The 22,158-nt window shown below is 50.4% G+C and overlaps 8 protein-coding genes across 8 annotated transcripts; 3 read left to right on the top strand and 5 right to left on the bottom strand.

The window, feature by feature from the left end:
- Window positions 1-1,616: 1,616 nt before the first annotated feature.
- On the bottom strand, window positions 1,617-3,366 carry MIND_01297500 (Heterotrimeric G-protein alpha subunit 4; the record flags this gene model as incomplete). The annotated part of the gene is made up of 10 exons (XM_037369436.1): window positions 1,617-1,621; window positions 1,675-1,730; window positions 1,791-1,903; window positions 1,957-2,100; window positions 2,150-2,269; window positions 2,316-2,463; window positions 2,516-2,793; window positions 2,843-2,977; window positions 3,033-3,119; window positions 3,151-3,366. 10 exons carry the CDS (start codon window positions 3,364-3,366, stop codon window positions 1,617-1,619), a joined length of 1,302 nt encoding a protein of 433 aa, XP_037213934.1.
- Window positions 3,367-4,723: 1,357 nt separating this feature from the next.
- Window positions 4,724-5,919, bottom strand: MIND_01297400 (Leucine carboxyl methyltransferase 1; the record flags this gene model as incomplete). The annotated part of the gene is made up of 4 exons (XM_037369435.1): window positions 4,724-4,892; window positions 4,939-5,386; window positions 5,438-5,564; window positions 5,617-5,919. The coding sequence occupies 4 exons, from the start codon at window positions 5,917-5,919 to the stop codon at window positions 4,724-4,726; spliced, it is 1,047 nt and encodes a 348-aa protein (XP_037213933.1).
- Window positions 5,920-7,766: 1,847 nt separating this feature from the next.
- MIND_01297300 (uncharacterized protein) lies at window positions 7,767-9,082 on the bottom strand (the record flags this gene model as incomplete). The annotated part of the gene is made up of 2 exons (XM_037369434.1): window positions 7,767-7,771; window positions 7,822-9,082. 2 exons carry the CDS (start codon window positions 9,080-9,082, stop codon window positions 7,767-7,769), a joined length of 1,266 nt encoding a protein of 421 aa, XP_037213932.1.
- A 724-nt stretch (window positions 9,083-9,806) lies between these two features.
- MIND_01297200 (uncharacterized protein) lies at window positions 9,807-13,590 on the top strand (the record flags this gene model as incomplete). Its single annotated transcript, XM_037369433.1, has 14 exons — window positions 9,807-9,866; window positions 9,913-9,939; window positions 9,989-10,014; window positions 10,068-10,085; window positions 10,133-10,335; window positions 10,383-10,823; window positions 10,871-10,995; window positions 11,046-11,092; window positions 11,148-11,272; window positions 11,323-11,962; window positions 12,012-12,103; window positions 12,594-12,802; window positions 12,855-13,259; window positions 13,321-13,590. 14 exons carry the CDS (start codon window positions 9,807-9,809, stop codon window positions 13,588-13,590), a joined length of 2,688 nt encoding a protein of 895 aa, XP_037213931.1.
- Window positions 13,591-13,671: 81 nt separating this feature from the next.
- On the bottom strand, window positions 13,672-14,179 carry MIND_01297100 (uncharacterized protein; the record flags this gene model as incomplete). The annotated part of the gene is made up of 2 exons (XM_037369432.1): window positions 13,879-14,179; window positions 13,672-13,826 (listed from the first exon to the last, which is right to left on the bottom strand). Exons 1-2 carry the CDS (start codon window positions 14,171-14,173, stop codon window positions 13,672-13,674), a joined length of 450 nt encoding a protein of 149 aa, XP_037213930.1. The 5' UTR covers window positions 14,174-14,179.
- Window positions 14,180-15,388: 1,209 nt separating this feature from the next.
- On the top strand, window positions 15,389-16,419 carry MIND_01297000 (putative electron transfer flavoprotein subunit beta; the record flags this gene model as incomplete). The annotated part of the gene is made up of 5 exons (XM_037369431.1): window positions 15,389-15,480; window positions 15,529-15,604; window positions 15,652-15,670; window positions 15,721-16,161; window positions 16,211-16,419. Exons 1-5 carry the CDS (start codon window positions 15,431-15,433, stop codon window positions 16,417-16,419), a joined length of 795 nt encoding a protein of 264 aa, XP_037213929.1. The 5' UTR covers window positions 15,389-15,430.
- A 316-nt stretch (window positions 16,420-16,735) lies between these two features.
- On the top strand, window positions 16,736-17,522 carry MIND_01296900 (uncharacterized protein; the record flags this gene model as incomplete). The annotated part of the gene is made up of 3 exons (XM_037369430.1): window positions 16,736-16,839; window positions 16,893-16,976; window positions 17,024-17,522. The coding sequence occupies 3 exons, from the start codon at window positions 16,736-16,738 to the stop codon at window positions 17,520-17,522; spliced, it is 687 nt and encodes a 228-aa protein (XP_037213928.1).
- Window positions 17,523-17,623: 101 nt separating this feature from the next.
- MIND_01296800 (Urb2 domain-containing protein) lies at window positions 17,624-22,126 on the bottom strand (the record flags this gene model as incomplete). Its single annotated transcript, XM_037369429.1, has 14 exons — window positions 21,551-22,126; window positions 20,999-21,503; window positions 20,849-20,952; window positions 20,179-20,799; window positions 19,980-20,122; window positions 19,772-19,926; window positions 19,473-19,726; window positions 19,340-19,428; window positions 19,143-19,292; window positions 18,951-19,099; window positions 18,719-18,901; window positions 18,492-18,665; window positions 18,327-18,442; window positions 17,624-18,274 (listed from the first exon to the last, which is right to left on the bottom strand). Exons 1-14 carry the CDS (start codon window positions 21,611-21,613, stop codon window positions 17,624-17,626), a joined length of 3,357 nt encoding a protein of 1,118 aa, XP_037213927.1. The 5' UTR covers window positions 21,614-22,126.
- Window positions 22,127-22,158: the final 32 nt, after the last annotated feature.

The following is a 22,158-nucleotide window of genomic DNA, read 5'->3' as shown; positions in this document are numbered from 1 at the left end:
ATGATGTTCTGTACATGTCATGTGTAGCCTCGAGTGGAGCGAAGATCAAAGAAACTTGAAGTGAGTCACACAGAGGTAGTCACTCATACGATCATTGTCACCTCCACCCACGACAGCCCACGACCAACTACTTAATTGTGCAACCATTCAGTATCCAACCAGGCATAGTCTCTCAGTGTACGTGTGCTGAGTGGTGCATTCTCAAATGCTACAGTGAAGATGTCACCGTGGTAGCTCTCTGCCCTCCTCATCCAGCGTGGGACGCGTCGCAGAGCTATCTCCGCATTTGTTCCCTCTGAGACAATCTGACTGCAGCTCAAGTTTCTGTCTACGAAGCTTTGCACACATGTTCTCGGTCCGTGTTTCGTGGCTTTCGCGACTGACCCGTTTTCACTAAACGTCGGCATTATGGTTCAATAGAAAGCGTGGGCTCAGCGCTCATCCTCAACATCACGTCGTTCGTTGCTTCAGCTACTCAAGCACCAATGCGTTCCTATCGAAATTCACCAGTGCACTCGCACCGCCTCTACCAACGCCAAATCATACGTTCGCTCCGTCTTGAACCAAATAGCGCTCGCATGTGGTGTCGTGGTCGCCCCGGAATAGCCGGGCCCCGAAACATACTGGCCTCACGCACTGCTCGAGTCATTAATCAACCGCAATTGGCATGCCTCGGTTATTTTCTCCTCGAAGACACACAACCTCCACAAGGATGTTCAAACTTCAATGAATTATGATCGTCATGTGCAGAAGTACGCTATTGACTACATAAAATAAGTAGCTCTACTTCCAATTCAGACCAATTCCAATGAATACATTTGATTGCTTGACAATCGACCAAATGAGTAAGTAAACGAACGAGCTAGGTATACAAATGATGTCTACTGAGATATATGGTAAATGACTACTCTGAGCCGTTGAACTAATGCAGTATATGCGGAATGAATGTAAGCGAGCGAGCAAGCTCTTTTTGTGTTGTGACCCCAGCAGCGCAGCGCAGAGATTCCCTCAAAGCATAATAGTACGAATCTGGAGATGGATAAGCTGGGAATGGTCCAGGTGGAAAGCCAAGCCCATACATTATTGCTGACGATTGTACTGAACATTCAACCGCAGATCAGGTACAGTTTGTTCCGTGGGGGGTTGGCATAGAAAGCATCCGAAATGTTCGCATGATGAAGAGGAAGCGGAGGTTGATTAAGTTCATGTCGCATGGAGGGAATCCACGAGGGTGTTTTGTTCGCACGAGAAGCCACAGGAGTAGTTGGGAAAGTTGCAGAACCGAAGTAGGTTGAGAGGGAGAAAAGACAGCGGAATCGTAAGTAAATACTCATGAGGCGGAGGTCATAGATAGAAAATAAGAAATAGGTGACTGCACACGACACGAGCAAAGCAAGACCGTTGGTGAGACGGTCGACAGCATGAGAACGCATCAAATCATGGCTGCGTTCTCTAGATTCGACACCACGATAATGCTAATCAAGCCAAATGTTGAGTATTGGCATCGCTTTGAGACGAGGAAGTGCAGGGGACAAGGGCATGCAGCGCCGGATGTCGCGAGAAAGTGAAGAGGGAGGGAGCGAGGGAGGGGAAACATTAAAAACAGAAAGGGAAACTCACTCTAAGATGTGCATTAGCGGTTCTGCGTCACTACGCGTGGCTCAGTTCACGTACCTTCAACAGCAGCCATCACCACTCTCAGATTCTCTGTGTCCGTCGCGGTAGTCACGCTACACACAACGGGTTAATAAAAATGTTGCACAATACCCAGATGGTGTTTGAAAACTCACTGAATATATATTTCCCTCTCCTTCGCCCGTCCGGCTTTATGAGCGAGCCGTGAGAATCGTTTCTTGAAGTACTCCCGGCCAACGACTGCATTGCCCAGCTCGCCATCAAAATCCTCCAATGGACATCAGACCTAACACCGTTGACACCCCAAGGATAAGAACGCACAGGAAAGAAGGTCTTGATATGAGAAGACTTGATCTTCTTCTGGAAGAGATCGTCTTTGTTCAAGAAAAGAATGATTGACGTCTGTTTGAACCATTGCGAATGGCAGATCGAGTCCCATATCGTCATCGCATCTTGCATTTGGTTCTGATCATGTCCTCAGAATTGAGTTAGATGGAAAGGAAAGAGTTGGTACCGCGTCCCGATCTTCCACTAAACATTGGTCGTATCCGCTCAGACTGACGAGGAAAAGAATCGATGTCACATCTTGGAAGCAGTGAATCCATTTCCGCCGTTCAGACTTTTGACCACCAACCTGACAAGACTATTAGTGAGGGAAAGTAAAAGGACTAGACACACACATCAACCATAAGCATTTCGTGGTCCTTGAGATGGAATGTGGTTTCAGTTATGCCGATGGTTCTTGCCCGCGTTTGGACTATATCTTGTTCTGTTGGTATGTAGTCGGGGTTGAATAATCGTGGAAGATCCGAGAAGAAGTATTGTAGACTAGCAGCAATAGTGGGTCAGCAGGCAGATGAGGGTAAGCGAGGGTTCACACTTTTCAGGCAAGGCTGCCTCATTACCTCTTGACCAAGCCTCACGAACAGATGGCTCCTCCCAAAGACGCTGAAGAGGGCCAAGAAAATTCAACGGAAATGGGACGCCATCTCGCGCATCCTCGGCCTCCTCAATCAATTTGACGTCTTCTGTAATCCGATCTGGTTTGACGCCGTCTTCACCACACCCTTTGGGTTCTCCTCGTCGGCGAAGAGTGCTAGCGAATGCATCTCCACCGCATTCCCCAGGTGCCCATCCACGAACGAACCCAGCTCGGCCCTAATGCGCTGTCGTCAAGGCAGAATCAGAGAAGAAGGCGGAACGGTACCTGAAAGTCATCCTCAGGATAAACATTGGTGTAAGCTTCCGGTAGTTCGAGATCTAAGTGCTCGAGAGCGTCGAACACTGACTTGAGGCCGCGTGTGAGATTGTCAAAAACAAGCTGACGAAAGGATTCCTTCTCCTGGTAAGCAGGTTGGTGAGGATTTGTGGGTGAACGGGTTCAGAGTGTGTGATACCTGCGCGGTAAAGGGGCGCGAGTGGATGAGGCGCATCTGTTTATTGATTGTGCTTTTGCCCGAATCCCCAGAGCCTAGCAGGAGGACCTATCGGTGAGGTAGGGGTTAGCACAACGACGGTCATGTCTTGTGGAGAAGAGGGCATGGGAATAATGCGTAGGCTCGAAAACAAGACCACGCGTTCGCCAATGCATTGAGAAAGATGACTCGCCTTGACTTGCGCCGCCATTTTTGCCTTTGCAATTTTCAGCTCTTTCTCCGCCTGACGATGCAGTTGCTTGTCGTGTTCAGAGACTTCGCCGCCGTGTGCCTGCGTTGACACACAACCACCCATTGCGACCGGCCGAAAAAAAGAGAGAAGATCGAGGAAAGGGAGAGGGGTCGCACGGAAGATGGGTAGGGAGGGAGGGTTGGTGGGCAAGAAGAAGGTAAGGTGGAATATAATTTACTTGTCATCGGGGCAAGTGCGCGTCTTCACACGCCACTACCGTGACCAAATGCCGTGATGAAACAGCGCACGGTCCGGCTCCGGTTGTCGGGAGACGACCTAGTTACCAAGTTCTTCGAATGCGCCACACATGCTGGTCCTCAACCAACACCCGCTGGCGGGCTCAGAACGCCTCAATATCTCATGTTTTTCTGAATCACTACCATTCGAGGGCGACCAAACGTCAAACTCGAAAAAAAAAGTTTGTTTTTAATTTACGCCCCTTGACAGATGGGTGGGTAAATCGGCCACCTGCCATTATTACGAGAACCTGCGGCATTGCCGAGAATATAAACCGACCTCTTTTATGTACGTACTTACACAATGACCCTTGACTGCAGTTGACTGCCCACATGCATGGCCAAACGTGCCGCAACCAAACAAATAGTCATTGCTTTGCACTTTTGGGAGTGTGTGTAAACCTGAGAAGCAAGCAGTAAGCATTACTTGCGCTAGAGGTGATCGGCAGAAGCTGACCGTCTGAAGATCCACATTTATACAGAGATACTCCTCAGTACAAGAGAACTTCAATATTCAATACAATGTAGCGCATTATTAACAGACTTGCCTAATACGAGCACCTCAAGTCGATAAGTCATCGTAAGCCTTACCCCGTATTAAATTTCCTTATATGGACCCTGGTGTTGAGTCGAAACTTATGCACGTGACTCAACCTTTTTTTCGAATCACATTAAAATCCCGCGGGAAAGTACGCTACAGGCTACAGATTAAGGCGCGGTGCTCGAGTGAGCGGTCATCATGGACTGTTGGCTCCTTTTGTTGCTTATGTCTCTGCATACTTGTTCCTTAGCCTTAATATGTCTCGCAGGCGCCCAACCTACTCACACAAGGTAATTACAACCCAGTTTATGGCAGCCTCACCTCATCATTATATAGACCCCCAGCGGACAGCACGCCATGGAGACACCTAAGCGACGTTAGGTAAGTAAGCTCCTCAAACAATTAACTCTGTAACTTTTGAGACGTTTACAGCCCACAAACTGTAGTATATTTCACCTTGATTTTCTCAGAGCTCTGGTTACCCGCGTTTCAACAGAAAATTGTCGCCGTCATTTATTGTAATTATACGATGAGCTCTCCGTCGAAATCGCCGTGCTTGAATCGAGTTACTCCCGCTACAAGTCAACCTACACAATACCGAAAATTCCCTGAAGTTGCCCCAGACCAGAAAACTATTGGCACTTCATTCATCGTCTTCATCTGAAGGTATTGTGACAGCCTTGACCAGTCCCCAGCCTCCCCAAGCGGTCCTCAATGCCTCCGTTGGAGCACAGAGTCCCCATGTAATTGCATAATGGTTCAAAACAAGCTCAAGTTCCTCCACCTCATCAACCAGTTCCAAATGAGCAATCCTGTAGTCATATCAGCATTATGATTCGCCCGTTTATATCATTCAACCTTTCCAGCTCAGTTGCCGAAATATAAGATTTGCGAATTTCTTTGAGGGTTAACGCATGAGCAGCAGTGAAGCCCACGTTAGTGAACCGAGTTGGCAACGAGTGGATGTCGGAATAGGGTGCAGCACCCGGGAGGGAGACGTTCCGCGCCTTGAGGTTCTCCACCATCACGCGTCCGAAGGCATCTTGCAAACCAAACATTTCATAGACGATGCTCCCGAGTGGAGCGGTTTCCCCACCAGAGAAAAACTCCACGAACCATTGTAGTATTGCTGAGGACGCCTCCGGCGACATATACACCAACACACATTCGAACAGCAGGAGAGTAGGGAGCGTCGAGGAAAGGATTGCGCTGCTTAGATGGTTGGCAAGTGTGGCTTCTGGAGGCAGGCGCAGGTCGACAGGAAGAAGATGATAGTTGGTAGAGGTCAGGCCAGTGCCGCCAAGCGCTAGTAGTAAGACTCATTCCATGATTCTAGAAGACTGAGAAGGAAACTTACAAACGTTGACCTCCCCCAATATCGCACTCAGATCCTTGCTTTTGCGAATGGCCATGGCCTTCTTGCTTGTGATGTCGGGAAAATCAAGCTCGATATAGGTCTCGAGGGCATCTTTATATGGACCAGTCTACCTGAAGAGCCATCTGAGCTTCTCGTTGACGGAAATGCCCACTACGTACCGCGATGCGCCAAAATCGAGTGTCGCTACCTGCTCCAAGACTGATAATCTGGGAGCGGATGCCTTGGTTCAATGATGTTTGTAGCCACTGGAAGACGAGGTCATCGATGGCGGTGGCGCGGACAAAAGTTCCAATGTTGATCAAGGGGGGTCGGGGGGTCTGGAACGCGGCTCTCGGCACAAGGAATGGAATGAAAGGATCTTCAAGATACTTCTTGCGCACAGCAGAGAGTCGTGCAAGGGCCGCATCCGAATCGGTCAGGCGGATAGCAGAATCCGCGTCTTGTGTTGGTGGTGGAAACATTTGAGAACTTCTTAGTCACGGATCAGACGTCACAGTTCTGTTTCTCGACCAATTCCGTGCAAACTATGGTCTCTCCCTCAACTGTCTAGGCCATACTTATCTGGGGCAGCGGTCTGCAGGGTCAAAATCAACGACTGGTTGCCACATGTATGTCAGGCCAGGCAGCCGTTGATGGTTATGATGAAATCTGCTAGCCGTTGGCAACTTGTCTTCAACCCCGACTTACCCCAGGCATGTCCAAATCGAGGGATGAGCCTTCGGGCCTGCTTTCTCTTCCAGATGAGCTCCTCATAGAGGTTCTCGAGAATCCCAAATTCCCCGCTGAGTATCTTTGCATTCTGTCGGTGTTGTGTCGCCGCCTCCACTTTCTGGCGCTCCCGATTTTCTTCAGGCGTCATGGCGTACCGGAGCCCTCCAAGTCCGCAGTCATCAAGTTAACGCAAAATGGTGCTGATATGCTGGCTGCTCTCAACATGGCCCTCTTCCTCACGACCGTGCAAGATCTCACTTGTATTCTCCCACATCCTAGTTGTTCATCTATACTCCCCCTGATACCGCACGTAAATCGCTTAAAGCACTTCGTGTCGCGCTTCCCGTCCGTCAGACGCGTTACCCTTCAACTCGACGCACAGAACAGTATGTGCAACTCAGTTGGCGACGATGCTGCGCTCCGAGGGTGGTCATCCGCTCTTGGTAGCCTCTTAACTACCCTGGTCGAGCGCAACTGCAGGGAGCTGACTGTGCTGTATGGCGGGTATCTAACTCGGACGTTCGCCTTACAGGCCACTCAGCCCCCCGAAACGCCTAGTACGGACTATCAGCAACCTGAAACGATTTCTCTTCAAGGGAAAACCGCGTCTCACCATCCACGGATTTGAGTTTCAGCGCGCGCCAAGTCAAGGCCACGAGCGGATATTCACTTCTGTCATTCCGCGTTCCTCCAAGCTCACGACGCTGCACATCCACTCAGCCGTTCTCGTCACGCCACCGTGTCTCTCCTGGACAATCTCAGTGCTGCGTAGCAGTCCTATTACCTCGATCAGTCTAGCGCATATAACACTCGAGAGAGGCTCCTGGGGCCCGACCCTCATGCTACTGGCAAAAGCCGCCGGCCACAGCCTCGCCTCCATATCACTATGTCAACTTGGCCATATTTCCGATGAGGACGTCTTGGGCTTCCTTGGGCGTCTGCCGCGTCTGAGGAGTCTGGAGATCGGCAACTTGATGGAAGCGAACGGTGTTTGGACAACCTGGAATGCTCATGTTCCCCGCTTGCGCTGCCTAACATCCCTCATTGCCCCTCCCGAGTTTGCCATCCATCTGCTACGTGCCCGAAAACCTGCTCGTGTCACGGAATTGTGCATGGCTCTCCAGGGTGGCCCCAATAAGACCCATATTCGCGCCCTTGCAACGCAAGTTGCCCAGATTCGCCATACCTTGGAGTCACGTGCCACTGTAACGAGGATATGCGTAGCGTTGACTTTGTTCTCGAGCGAGATAATTTTCGACCTGGACGCCCTCCCAACGCTGTCAAGCGACATCAAGGAGTCGTTGGCTTGTGTATCAAGTCTCAATCTGGAGGTTTTTCCGCACAGCGGCAGCGATGTTGCTCGATGGGTCAGCGAAATTTTCCCTTCTGGTTCGATTCAGGAAGTGTCACTCGCTGTCCGTTCCGCCTCATCGAATACGGAGTTTGTTAGGGCTTTTGCGAGATCTAATGTCAAAAAGCTCGTGGTCAATGGACAGGGCTATGATTTAACGAACATGAAATTATGACGGTCTTTGGAAAGGACATTGTACTCTTAGTGTATCTCAACATGACTAAACCTACGGAGCAAGGTCACCATTCACTCTATCCACGTTGTGAGAAACCTGTTTTTGAATCTTTAGAGAGGAACTTACCAACAGCGACATTGAAACTGCAAGACAAACACATGCAGCGAACGTCTTCAACCGGGTTAAGAAAGAAGCTACGAAATTCTGATGCCTCCTCAGGAGTCCCGCCCGCACAAAGCGGCACTTGCACTGAGCGCAGACGAGCGACAGGAGTCGGGAGCGCTTTCTCGCCATTGCCACGGGCACGGGCAATAGGGATAGCATCTATCAGTTGTAACGGGACATCAAGGCAAAGATGGATAAGTGCTGAGCACAACCAGTCGCCGTTCGTGTTGGGATGCGCCAATGCTCGTAAAACATTGCTTAGCGCCCGCTCGCCGTCATAGATACTTTCCGGTTCATAATAGGTTATTAAAAGCCGGAGCAGGGACGGGATGCGGGACAGGAAGCTGATGAGATAGGGAAGGTCGGAGTGAGTGAGGACGTTGCTAAGTTCGAGTGTTTGGAGTTGGCTGGGAAGGTGCTTGGGTTGGCTCCAATCAGAGAAAACGAGGGACATCTGGGCGGCCGAGCAATCTTTCATGCTCAAAACACGGATGTTTGGTGAGCAAATAGTGAGCAAGAGCGGAGCAGCATTGTAGACGTTGTTGATTTGGAGGTTATGCAAATGGGGAAGAGAGACAGACGAGCCTGCAGCGAGTACACCAGGAAACCCACTGTCCTCGAATTCGATCGTATATAGATTGGGTAGGCAAGAGAGGTAACGGTGCATTGGAACCATGGTGTCCAACCGGTAGTGATCGAAAGTTAAGTGGGTTATCGTTGGCGATAACAGGCCTGCGATCCAATCGTCCACGGTGAGGTTGGAAAGGGTGAGGGTATGGAGCAATGGAAGTTTGCCATCGAAAAAACGAGAGGCTAGAGAGGGCTGGCCACTCCCACGTAGATGGAGGACCTGTAAACGTCGCACGCTTGAGGCGGTGGTTTTTGTAAGAAGGTCTGTCGGAAGCTCTGCCAGCACCCAGTTGTGCGATAATGCGACGAGGCTGTCGAAGATGCGGAGAAAACGCTTGTCTCGCGAAAACGAGGCCTTCTTTGGGCAGCTAAGACGAATATCGGATTGTTTGGCTTTTGCAACTTGCTGTTCAAGGACCTTCCAAAGGTGCTTCTGGAGCGCAATGATGCCCCAAAGGCTAGGCGTAGACGACACAATGTTGTTGCAGGTGGAATTGACCAGGCGAATGGGAGGGAGGAATCCAATGCCCCATGTTTCGATCGCGATCTCTAGCACTCGCGCAAAAATTTCTGGAGGCAGTTGGTCGAGCATGATGAGTGGAATGGATAGTCAACGCAAGGGTTCGGTCCGTTTAGAAGGGCAGGAGGACGTCCATCGCTTTAATAAGTTATGTCGGCTGTCAGATGCGTCATTCGTTTAACATGCGGAACCGACGATACGGACGTTCTTGCGGCTTTCGTCTCCCACTTCATTTCAAAGACCAACATCGACTCGACGCGAAAAGCGGTTCCGGTGGAGAAATCTGGAGAAATCCACCACCTGTCACGACACTCTGATGCTCGACTCATATCAATTCACGCTGTCTGAACAAAACTGCAGCAAATATTCTAAAGGTTGCTTTGTCGTCTTCCCAACGTCTTCCTGTAACCCGGCTACACCAGATGTGGCATGCCACCGACGCCCGCCTCCAGCGATGACATACTCTACAATGACAAATTATCTCGGCAAACGTGATGCTTGCCAGTGTCTTGATTATTCATCCACACCTACACCTTGGCCTAACCTAAATTTCCTCAAGACTCCAATGCAGCCAGCGTGCTAGCTTGCATTGCAAGACAAAGTCATCGTACCTCATGCAGTCAAACATCTTCTCCCCTCTCTTAGCCGCGGTAGGTCTCAGCGATCTTGGCCCTACAACACAACAACTTGGATTCCGAGTGCTATCCGATTGTTGGGAAAACGCCGGGCTTCTATTTGAGACATGACACCCACGGGAGGCTGTGTCGTCGATCTCTTTCGCTCTACCCTCTGAGTAATGGCCGCGCATGCGCAGGAGCGAAAATTCAAGAAACCACCAGCTTGCGACACATGTAAGGTCAGTTGGGTGGTTTCTAGCGAACGTACCCTAACAAGACATTCAGGCTCGACGCGTTCTATGTCATCCCCAAGTAAAATTCTTTTTGGATGAACCTCCACAAAGAGCTCACTCCAATGTAGCCAAATGGTGAACCTTGTCCGCGCTGGTCGGTCCTCCTCATTGCTCAGTCTCATCGCTGTAATATTTACCTTGTTGCAGCGCTGAGAAGAACATCATGTCGGTCGATTTTGTTGTCAAGAGGTTCAAGCTAACAAACAGTTTAGCTGCACAACAACTCCAATCGCACGTGGCCGGCCACGCAAACACCCTCCTCCTCCCTCCAATGCGACAGCTAAAACCCAGTCTGAAAAGCATAATACGATCTCGCCAACTAATCTCTGTCTGCTCTCATCGAGATCTCTTCCGACTTCATCTAGAGGTTCTATTCCCGACATCAGCCCCGACTTCATACAGCACTGTTTCCAGGGTAATTGGCTTCTCCCAGTCCTCAGTATATGCTTACCCTCTGAAAAGCTATCGAATACGTTCCGCAATACGCACATCCCCTTCTAGGTCCCACCAAAACGAATATCAAATCGATACTGAGTGGAGTAAATTGGGACCTGTACCGAGTCACGCCACAGATGCGCGTACTGGCAATGTGTCTCGTCTGCGCCGCTACTCTCGTTTCGTTCCACCCCTTTGTTCTTGGCAACTCGTCCAACTGCAACCCCGAATCATTTGCGGATGAAGTCTTTTTCGGCGTCAACGACGAATCTGAGGACGTTTCTCTTCTAAACACACCCGAGGCCCACATCATTCAAAGTCGTATCAAGGAGTGTGGCAGACGAAGAGCTTCAACTTACCGGATCCTGCGTGATTTTACGCTTCATTCCGCCTGGGAAACCGGTATCCTGCTTCAATCGAGCGAAGAAAACGCTGCATCTTGTTATTTTCTGGATATGCTTGAATATAGTACGATTTCTATTGTGTCCTTTTCGTTGGTGGTGATCTGTCTCCAGTCGATTGTGTCGGGTCTTCTAGACCTTGGGGCGTTGCATACCTTTCGCATATACGCGTGTTGGCTCCCTTATGGCATTCAACAGGACATGCAGCAAGCGACGCTTCGGACTGGGCAAAGTTTCTCGTGCGTGACTGCGTGGTATTTAGGTCTATACCTTGGATCACACATCGCAGATGTTCGAAACATTAATCTCAACCCAAAGTCGGACTCCAATCCTCGCGTATGCTTCTCTTCCTCTTAGAACGTTGAACTCCCTTTGATATCATGACTCAAAGCACACCCATCGATCAACTTTTGTTGGCCGGCCCGGAGCCGCCGCCATTAGAAGGAATTCTTTCGTCCCTCCAGAAGTCGGCACAGGATCCGCACTATGCCATCATATGGACGACCATGCGACCATGTGCGTCTTCCTTGCCGTGACAATGCTTACAATCTCATTTGACGCTGCAGTCATGTACCATGTCACGACTTTGGCTCGTCAGCTCTCAGAAACAATATCGGGGGACTATCCTCGGCTCGAGCGCCTCTCCGAAGCGGCTGTTCTTAACCTCTCCAACTCCCTTTCACTGATGCAGTCCATCGTTCTGTGTCTCCTGGACCGGATTGACGCAGTTTTATTGAGCAGTTTGCCAGCCGCCGTACAGAGCCAGACCAAGGGTGCACCTATTCCTCAGCCCACAGTATGCATTATCGACAACACCAGCGTGACCGGCGCGGCTCGAGTAGCTGCTTACACGCTTGTAGTTGGCTTCACGAGCCTGGTGCTTTCTCTATACCGGGAACTGGAATATAGGGAGACGGCGGATGCCGATCTCGTTGGCGCTGGTCATAGCGCAACGACTAGGATCCACACAGCTGTTGGGTTCATTGCCACAGATGACCGGACACGAAAGCGGCTGCGCCTGATGCATGACCAAACGCGTGAAATGGCGGTCACGGCTGGGCGGCTGTTTGTCCGTGGTTTGAGGTATCTCCCACGTCTACATTACGCGCCGTCGCTGGGAGCTACGGTCTGTGCGTGGGCGGAGTTTTGTTTGGAGGGAGCGGAGGTGCGGGCAATCGAGGAAGAGGAGATGAGTAATCTGATTACGTGCGTCGAATAACTCGTGTCAACATTGCGATGCTGACGCGAATGACAGACTGCAGCGGGAGCTGTGGCTGCTAAGTTATTCGCTGGACATGCCCCAGAGCACGGCACTTTTACTAGATCGTGTTGCCGCACAGTTGAGACGTGCGAGTGACGAGCAAAGTTTGCTAGTAGAACCTGTTTCAGAGAACGGGTTGTTTGCCCAGACGGTACTGGCTGATATGTTTTTGCCTGTGGCAGGCTTGGGATGGATGTCCGAGTTTAGTTGACAGAATATGTGGTGTATCCTACAGAATATATACTTATATCTATTACGTATCCTGCAAGTTAAAATATGTAATATGTTATCAACGACGTGTACTTGAAGATACTTACTTATGTGTTATGTGCTTATATCCTATACAGGATACATATCACGATCCCTCTCACATCAGCGGCGATCACCATGCCGCGACGATCGTTGATCGTAGTACGGCGCCGTCCTGTGGCTGACTCAGGTCAGCACACCGCGTCGACCACTGACAGCTCAAATGCGAGTTGCATCTTCTTCTCTACCACCACCATGTTTCACGCTGCATTTGTCCCCAGTCCTCCCTTCACTCTCACCCATTTGCTCGTCTCACGATCGTTACAGTTGTCGTCGTTTTTAGCAGCATCGGCGTCTTCCTTGGCCGGAAAGCCCTCGTGGATCCACCGATGGGCCCGTTCGTACAAAACTACAGGGACACATGCACGGACTATTCACCAGGAAATCCACTCTGCGTTCTGGTGCCCTTCTTCAAAGAGCTGGTGACCAACGAGCTGGGCAAGTCAATTCTGACGGCCTTTGGCACGGTCGGCGGCGTAAGGATTTGCGTTTACCCACCTTCATACTAAGTAATCCACTTTTATTCAGGTTCTGTCTCTCCATTTATATTTACGTGCCGGCCAACATGGGCGATCGACATTCCTGTCGCCGCTCACGTTCACGCTCAACTCGCTGGCCGGACAACTATTCGGCGCGGGTTTTGTAGGGCCGATCATTATTCCAACTGTTTTCGTGCTCGCCAAAACATTCGAGCCGGCCCGGAACGGCCGGCGGGTGCTGCCCCCGCCAGCGTATAGCTACACGGTCACGACACTCGTACTCCAGTTCTTCGTGGTGCTCTTGTCAATGAGCCTCACCGCGATTCCCACGACCGATCCGCGCTGGTTGTACGCCAACTACGGCTTTCAAGGCTTCCCCCTGCTCTTCCTCCCGCTCTTGTTCTTCTCCCCCCAAACCCGCATCGAAAGCGGAACCCACACCAACCATCTCCACGTCTGCCTTCCGCGTGTTCAAATTCCTGCATTTCTTCTCGTGGTGGGCCAGTGTAGCGCAGTTCGGGCTGACGCTCAATGCGGGGAAAGTGCCGTTCACACTTCCCGTGTACTTCATAGCGTTGGACTATGTGGGCTTCATTCTGACCTTTGTTGGCGCATATTTGGTAGACTTGGCCGCAGGCGACGTCCCCCCCGGCTTCGACCTGCTCAAAATTTCCACAAGGGTGCTACTTACCGGCCCAGCGTCAACAATGGCGGCGTTCTACGAGGCGCGTGAGCGGGAGAACATCGCAGCTGCTGAGGCTGTCCGGCTGGCCAAAGCCCAATAAAGCAACAAAAATTATTCATGCCATCGAGTAGCGTATCTTATTGTACAACATTTGAGGTATCTTCATTCAACGCGACTTCTTTTACATGGCACTCTTGCCCTCTGTTTGACGAAGCACGCCCTTTTCTTGGAGCTCGGGCTTCTTGGCAACCTTGCCGGCGACTTCCTGTGCTTTCCCGATGAGCTTGTCTGCTGCAGTCGCCTTGCGAGTGGGATGCCTCTCGTCGGGGTGATCGCCTGTGCATTGAATGTCAGAAAATGATAATTTCACCAAGGTTGTATAACGTACCACTAGGGTGCTCGTCAAACTGGACATTGCCCGCTGTGTGCGAGTCATGATGGTGGGCTGCGGCGCGTTCATCCGAAGCGATGTCGCCCAGCTCACGTGACGGCTTCATATCGCCGCCCTGTTGCCATGTCGAGCTCGCAACCCGCTCCATGTTATCCGGCGAGTAGTCGGCTGCAGGGGCAGCGCCGCGGGCGCCGGGGAGCGGTTCGGAGTCGTGGTGGATGTGGTGTTCGGGACGGGCGGGGCCAGTGGTGCTGGTCGTGTTGGTGGGGATGGTGTTGTTGATGGAAGACATGGTTATTCGAGTTGTTGGAGTATTCAGGAGGGGAGAAAGGCTTTTATAGGTTGAGGTGGAGAGAGTTACATCATGGACGCGTCAAGCAGCGAGGTATTCAGAGCGGAGAGGCAGTTGGAGACAGTTGGAGCCAATGACGATGTGTGACGTTGGTGACTTCTGTTGGCTGCTAGAAATTCTAATCCAGAGCGTGCGTTGTATTAATATTTTTTAGTGAGAAGTCCCGATTTGAGCTATTGGTAGTTCGTGGACATTCCTGTAACAAGACTGGGTCTGGTGAGTCGGCAGGCTTTTCTAAGTAACACTTACTTTTGAACACTTTCTTGAGTTGGAGTCCAAAAGGCAAAGGTTCCTATTGAATCCATCCGGAGGGCTTTTGAGTCGGTTTCATTGACCACCACGGATACTTGACTTGCAATCGACAGGCGGGTCACAGACATGAGATTGCAGGGCTCCACAAAGCGAAGCTTAATAGAGAAGCAGCGGTTTCGGCGACATGTGTGCATGTCCTTGAATCTATATAGATTGTTTGAGGTCATGATAGAATCCGGAGAGGCTAGCCTCTTGCAAAGATAATGGAAGGTGTGAATCCCAAGTCCAACAATGGTTCCATAGATCGCAACTTCTAAGTAGCTCGAGCAGCATACTTATCGAATAGTAAGCGGACCAAGTAGTACATACTGGTGCCTTGTAGCTTCCAATAGTCATCATGACACCGAAATTCCGTTCTTGTGGTCAGATCTGGTGAGGGAATTTAGGGAGATACACACACGTCAAAGAGGTCGCCGATTCCTATTGCTGTCGATACCTGGCGGGTACCCTCTTCCAATGCCATGGAAGAGGCAGACGCAGCACATTCTTGGCAGTCCTCTGTGTTTGCAGGGAGTCTGAAACCGGAACGGCGATGGCAAGGGAAGTAACACAGCAAAGAAGATAGACAAGAGAGTAGACGGTAGGGTAGAAATCATGAAGCCACTGGCAAGGAGCCACGGCGGGTTGTTGTTGTTGTTGTATTGAACTTGTTATTAAGTAGACGATCCCAGGGCGAGATTACTTGGTGAAGAGCGACGATCATTCATATACTTGTTACTCGGCACTGAAATTTATGCAAAGAGAGTCTGATTGCATTCAGTAATGGCAGGCCCATCGGGAGGGCTGAAAGGAAGAGAACTTGAAGAGAACTTCTGTGCAACATAAAGTCACAATCAGTCACGTCACGCCCAAGCCTGTGTTTCCGGTTTTCGGCATTTGACGACGATGCGGCCAACATCCGCTCGTCTGCTGAACATTCTGGTGCCAGTCAAACGGTTGGAAGCACTCACACACACAAATAAAGACACTGAGCCTTCGTTTAGGGCCGTCGACTATGCCGTCAAAATCCGCGTAAACCCACAACAAACTGGGGTCGACCTCAATGTTAAGCACTCTATGGTATGCGCTGCCGTATAACCCAGAAACTTACATTTATCAGCGTGCAGAATCCATTTGATGAGATAGGTGCGTGTTAGTCGCGAATGAGGCGGATTACTATTGACCGCATCTCTCAGCGGTGGAGGAAGCGGTCCAGTTGCGCAAGCGACTGAAAGACGCGGTTCAGTCGATAAAGGTTGTTACTATAGGTCCTCCCAAGGCCTCCGAGACACTGAGGACTGCTCTCGCCATGGGCGCGGATTCTGCGATCCACATCGAAATTCCCGAAGCTGACCCAGCTCCGGAACCACTTGGCGTTGCGCGGGCGTTGGCAAAACTCATCGAGCGGGAAAAAGTGGATCTAGTGATCATGGGAAAGCAAGCAATCGACGACGATGCAGGCCAAACTGGACAAATGCTTGCTGGGCTGCTTGACTGGCCACAAGCAACCTTCGCAAGCAAGCTTGACGTCGACCCAGAAGCAAAATCGGCCACTGTTCTTCGTGAAGTCGATGGCGGTTCAGAGGAGATAAAATGTCGCCTTCCTTTGGTTGTAACGACGGATTTGCGGCTCAATGGTGAGCTTATACTCCTTCCTTGTACTGGCCTGGGCTCACGAAACTGGAGAACCGCACTACGCGACTCTTCCCAACATCATGAAGGCAAAGAAGAAGCCGCTTGAAAAGCTTACTCCGGCTGATCTTTCTGTGGACCTCACTCCACGACTGGAGACAATCAAAGTTACTGAGCCACCAGCACGGATAGGGGGAGGCAAGGTTGCGAATGTAGACGAGCTTGTTGCCAAGCTCAAGGAAGCTGGATTCACTGCCGCTTAATAAACTCGTACAGTGAGCTCTCTTCTTACATTGCCAGACTTTGGTGACTCACGCGTTATTAGTAGACCGAATTTGTATCCCATCATTCGCGCCAGAATAACGAGCTGCTTTCAGGTCAGCTGACCGGCCTCCATCCTTGTGGCATATGCGCTTTGACCGGCGTCCGGACAACACAATGGTAAAAGATCAATAAAAGGCTTTCGTTTCAGCACAACTCTTTTCCATAACCAACAAGGTGCTTCGGTCGACGCCATAGCACAATCAACACCACGCTTTCCAACCTTACCTTCAACCAAACTAAAACTAAGTGGCACTCATGTCCCTCTCGAACAAATCCCGGCCGAAGTCGCTGGGTCCGTCGAAAATCGCTCTGCCACCCATTCGACTGAAGCCGGACCCGTGGTTTACCGAGTTCACATAGTGCGTTTCTTCCGCTCCTTTTGGAGCAAAAGCTTAGCCAAAGTGTTTCTTAGCGATCCAACCCGCGTCAGTCGCTCAAGTTTGAGTCATTTATCTGGATGCAACGATTTCAATGGAACGCGACTTGACTGCTCCTTGTATTTGCTCTTGCCACTCTTGTAAGCCAACTAAACAGCAATGCCAGTGAATCAATTGACCGTGACTTCGGCATGGCCCACCATGGGGAGGTGTATCATTCGAGCCCAAGGCTTTACCCACAAGGGAAGGAAGATGATGAAAGAATCGAAGATTGGGAGCTGGGCCCGTTTGCGACGAAGCTTCCGTCCCTTCACCAACTCGGGTTAGACCGCCCATTTGCCGACCTCTTTTCTCTTGACGACTACGCACAACGAAACAGATCTGAGCCCGCCGACGATGATGGCTGGGACACTCCAGAGAGGAGTTACCACGAAGAAATGGACTTGGACATCGACGAGGACGACAGTGCGGCGACGATGGCGAAACTGATGGTCGCATCACGTTTTGCCTGGGAGGCTCTCGAAACCGTCCCAGAAGTTGACGAAGAGAATGACATGTACCCAACTGCAAAACAGAAGGGTGTCGATATCAGGGCGGAAAACGGACCTGCAGTTGGACAACGCATGATGTTCAAGGACGTGGTTAATCGGCGGTGGCACGGTTAGAAGTTATATTTTCGTATGACTACGTCTTTCCTCGCTTTCCTCGCAAAAGGGACACATCTTGCCTATATCGATAGCTATCCACCCGCGTTTGTGGAGGAATTCTAGCCTTTTCCAACGTACTTTTGCTTCTCGTATTCCGCCCACAGGTTCTTCAGTATTGCTTTGCCACCTGCGTCCAAGGCGGACGCCATGAGGGCATCACGGCTATGCTCGTTAATCATACCGCAAAGTGCATAAAGCCCTGGGCGAAGCTCCTTGCGGAGCGAGGAAGGCAACAAACACAGCGGGTCGTTCATGGCATCGATATAGGCCTTGAGGACGTAGGCGGCGTGCTTTGAAAATGCTTTTGCAAGCGACTCCGCTTTTTGTACCACTTCCGCATGCGTGCGAACGGTCGTTTTCGTTTCCAGCGCGCTAAGCAGCCGCGAAATAGATCTTGCCTCGTCGAGACTAACTGCGGTCTCAGGATTGATCCACTCAGGCAGCAAGTCTTTGATAAGACTTGCTTGCTTTGCGCCAAGGTGCGGACGCGGCCGACGGAGTGTAGACAGAATTTGCTGCAGTACAAAGCTCAGATTCGGGAGCGCCAGAACGACCAGGTCACGCCTCAATCGAATCAGTGCGCCGACCACGAAGGTGATGTCTTGCAGCATGTCTGCGGATGTGACCGTGTCGTGTTGCTTCGATCTCGAGAGAAACTTGGACAACAGTAGCCAAATGTTGCCCATGTCTGAAATACGCAGAGAAGCAGGCTAGTGTGCACTCGGTGAACTTGGTACATGAACGAACTGCACGATTCCTGACCTGTTCGGAGCAATAATGGCGAACCAGACGGATAACTTCCACTCGAGTAAATTCCGGCCGAGCTACAGATATATTGACGCATCCCGCGAAGAACTTTTGGGTCACTTTCAGAGTCCCTGGATCCAATTGAGCGACGGATCAATCAATAGTCACAAACAGCTCTACCTGGGGGGTGGCTGGATAGTAACAGTGATGCGAAACGAACCAAATGCGGCAAATCATCTTTTGAGGTAAGGACATCACCAAGGCAGGCGCTTGTTATAGTGAGAAGAGACGAAAAATCTGTCGCTTTCATGGAATGGCAAGTTCGAGAGACACGATGGTCAAGTTCCCTTTGACCTGAGGCAACAGTGGTTTCAGATAAAGAGGCTACTTGTTTCGACGGTGCATACCTTCGAGGTTAACAAATCGACCGAAATGTACGTAAGCTGCCAACACATATCCAAGATGAGGCTGTCGTTCAGCTGGCGCAAATGACACTAGTTCTTCTAGCAGAATAGAGAAAGCTACGCCGCATTTCTCTTGCTTTTGAATGGAAGCACAAAGACTCCGACCAATGAGAGGTAGATCATCAACTAGTAAAATCAGCATTTGAGTACATGGGTCAATCAGGGACCGGCTCACTTATACATAACCGTTGTCCAAGTAGACGTGTCGAGCGCCATAGGTGAAGCAAAGCGTCCTTCCTGCCGATAGCTTCAACTTGCGCGGAAAGGACTGTAGTCAAGTCCCGAATAATATTTCCCAGAGTCTGGGAGACATTGTTCGGAAGGCTAATCATATTCAGCGTTTTGCGAGGGCAGGGGGGGAGCATACTGGGGCGTGGAAGATAATATGGTGAGTAGATGTGATAGGACGGTTGTCTGGGAACTTGAGCCAGGTTTGGAAATCTGGTCCAGACGAATGGATGTCAGGAGCTCAACAACTGCGTCTGCGTCTGAGGATTCGGAAGACTTGATCAGCACTCTGTTCTATAGTGAACAAATGGAAATCTTAGAGTCGTTAACGCTTACAATAGATGCAACTCGATCAAGGATAACGTGACGGGAGTATCTTGCGCATTATGGACCAAGTGCGACAGGTATCGAGACGATATTGTTGACTGTGTGGTCTTGATTGGCGCATTTATTTTGTGGCGAAACTTACCGCTGTTTCGACCGCGCCAGTAGACGAGGCAACATTCTGGATAAACTCTCTGAGCTCCGGACAATGATCGGCCATAAGAGAGATGTCAATGTCGATTGCGCGGTTGACGAGATCGTTCCGAGTCGTTCGAGAAAAGGACTCGACCGGGAAGAGAAGGAGAAGGGCGTAGGTAGACGAAGCAGTGAGGCGCCGTTGGGATAACTCCTCACTCAGCAGATGTGTCGTTTTCTCATCTACATACTTGGATATCGCGGCTTTCTCGAATGTCAACTAAGCTATAACTGGGGAATAGTACACACCGCGAATATTGGTCAGTTCCCAGAATTCAGCAGAAGATAATCCACTGAGTAATACAGATGAGGGGCTGGCGTCCTGATAGGAGGCGCTGGTATTCAGTGGCGTATTGAAGAGGATTGTGACAAATGTCTCAAGTTGTGAGCTGGACATGAGGCCGCTACAGAGGGTATAATGTCAGTAGGAAAAGGCGAATGATGAGATGACACTAACTCAATTGTCGGCAGCCATCTTTCTAATAACATGGAGAGGATATCGAGATCGGGGCCATTTTTTAGATGCGCCAACAGGGCTTCATTCAACGCCAGAGCCGCAGAAGGTTCGGCGGTGCTGGACCATTTCAACAACGACCGGAACTAAGCACTGTGAGTCGTGACAACTGACAGGGCGGCAAACTTGCTAGTTCAGTCACCAACGGTCCCGGTTCGTGTCTTTGGTCATCAAGCAACGACTGCATTTTGCTCCGAAGCTTATCTGAGGCAGGTAGATCAAGCGAATAGGCGAGGCGTAGCAGAGCGGTTAACACAAATTGAGTCTCGGAGGAGCCAACATCTTTCCGCATACTCTTGAGAGACTTCGAGATGGCAGTGGCGAGGAAATCTTCCTTGAACATTTTTAGAGTTGCTTGAACTTGTCTGCGACTGGGATCTGCTAGCGCGCGGAGAGGTAGCGCCTTCACGATGACGGCAGTCAACTCGGCACTTGCAGAAAATGCTCTCGCAAGAGTAAAATCAACGTGCTTCAAGGCCGAGATTTGTTGCCACTTGCTTTGGAGATCGGCGGTGACAAGCTCTATTGTCGGAGCAATTTGAGATGGGGTAAGGAAGGTTTCGATTGCCACAGAAAGCCGTTCCAGATGAGCGATATGGAGAAAGGCACCCAAGGTCCGGCCTATGCTCGACGCCACTGACGACGGTGAATGCATCAGAGATGTAAAGAGAGTTTCGATATATGTCTGGAGGGATCGGGTCTGGATGTGGTATTGTAACAAGATCTGTAGGAAGTCGTGAATGGACGGGAGGGGTTCCGATATCTGAGGCTATGTTTGGTTTCTGTGAGAAGGTGTAGCTAAAGCCCCATACCGTAAGGAGCGCCGGAAGAATACGGGGCACGTCTTTGAGGATCAGATCATGGTCGATTCGCATTAAATTCGTCAAACATTTCACTGCCAGCGATACCTGCTGCTCTGTTGGTTCGTAAGTCTAACAGTGAAGGACATTGTAGAGTCGCACCATCATATTCCAACGAAAGCGTGGATAGAATCAATGGACCAATGCCTTGCAGGCTCATCTGAGCGTCAAGGTCATTCACATCGAACAACTTCTCGTCTATTATAACCTCCAAGAGAGCATTGCGTGCAAGCCAAGTGGAAGACGTGGGGCCCGAGAGGGACAGCAAGCTTGAGCACGAATCGAAAAAGGTAAATGCAGCTGTCCGGACGTGGTCGGAAGCCCCAACAGCATTGGGAGCTGAGCTCTGCCCGAATAGTGAGCTGCGATGCTTCTTGGTAAATGTCACGAATGATAGATATAGCCGCGGAAGGACGGAAAGCGTGCTCTCTGAAAGAGCATTCCGAAGGCCCACGAACAATGCATGGTCTTCATCGTGTGCTGGTCGTAAGGTTTCTTCATTGAAAAGAATCTCAGTCCCCACAAAGTACAAGCTCTCGGGCGCTGTCGGTTCCTTGACTGACGAGATCCAGTCATGGAGGTGGTTTTGGACGAAGAGAGCAAACAACTAGAAATTGTTGTTACTTAACAAGAGAGCGGTAAGGTTCAACCCACTTTCTTTTTGTTCGAGGTGTTCCCTATGGCATATCTTAGGGACGATATGATTTCCAGGCCCATTTTATTAAAGTCGCCATCAACACTGACTAGTCTCAAAACTGCGCCTAGGCAGTCGAGAAGTGCTTCGGGTTGTATCTTGGGGAGCGCCAGAGGCCAGAAACGCAAAAATGCACGGTATGCCACCAAAGCTATCTCTTTTCGTGGATTTTCTTGCAGTGTCTGAGATAACTCCAAGAAAGACGCGACAATTGGTGCGACAGGAACGCGATTTAGCAGAGGCAGCAACCAGTGCTTATGCGTGGTCGATTGCTCAGACAAAACCTGCGAAAGAAGCTTCCAGTATCTAGCATCCACTACGGGGTTAGACTCTCTATAACAAGGTTTCTTAGGCCAGGAGGATGAACAAGTTATAAGCACACACGATGAATTTTTCCGATCCTTAAGCAGACGAGTAAACAACCATTCCGCAATCAATTGTGGCTTGTTTGGGACAGAATATAGGGTGGTTGTGTGATATGCTTCGATTACTTGGTTGATTTGGAGCTTTTCGGACGATATTTTCAGGGCATGGAGGAAATTTGAATCCATCCGAAGTCACATGTGAC

Source organism: Mycena indigotica (assembly GCF_014461135.1).
Source record: "Mycena indigotica strain 171206Taipei chromosome Unknown Mind.scaff0014, whole genome shotgun sequence".
Taxonomy (NCBI): Eukaryota; Fungi; Basidiomycota; class Agaricomycetes; order Agaricales; family Mycenaceae; genus Mycena; species Mycena indigotica.
The sequence above is the reverse complement of the archived record's forward strand: the minus strand, read 5'-3'. Positions and strand labels throughout refer to the sequence as shown.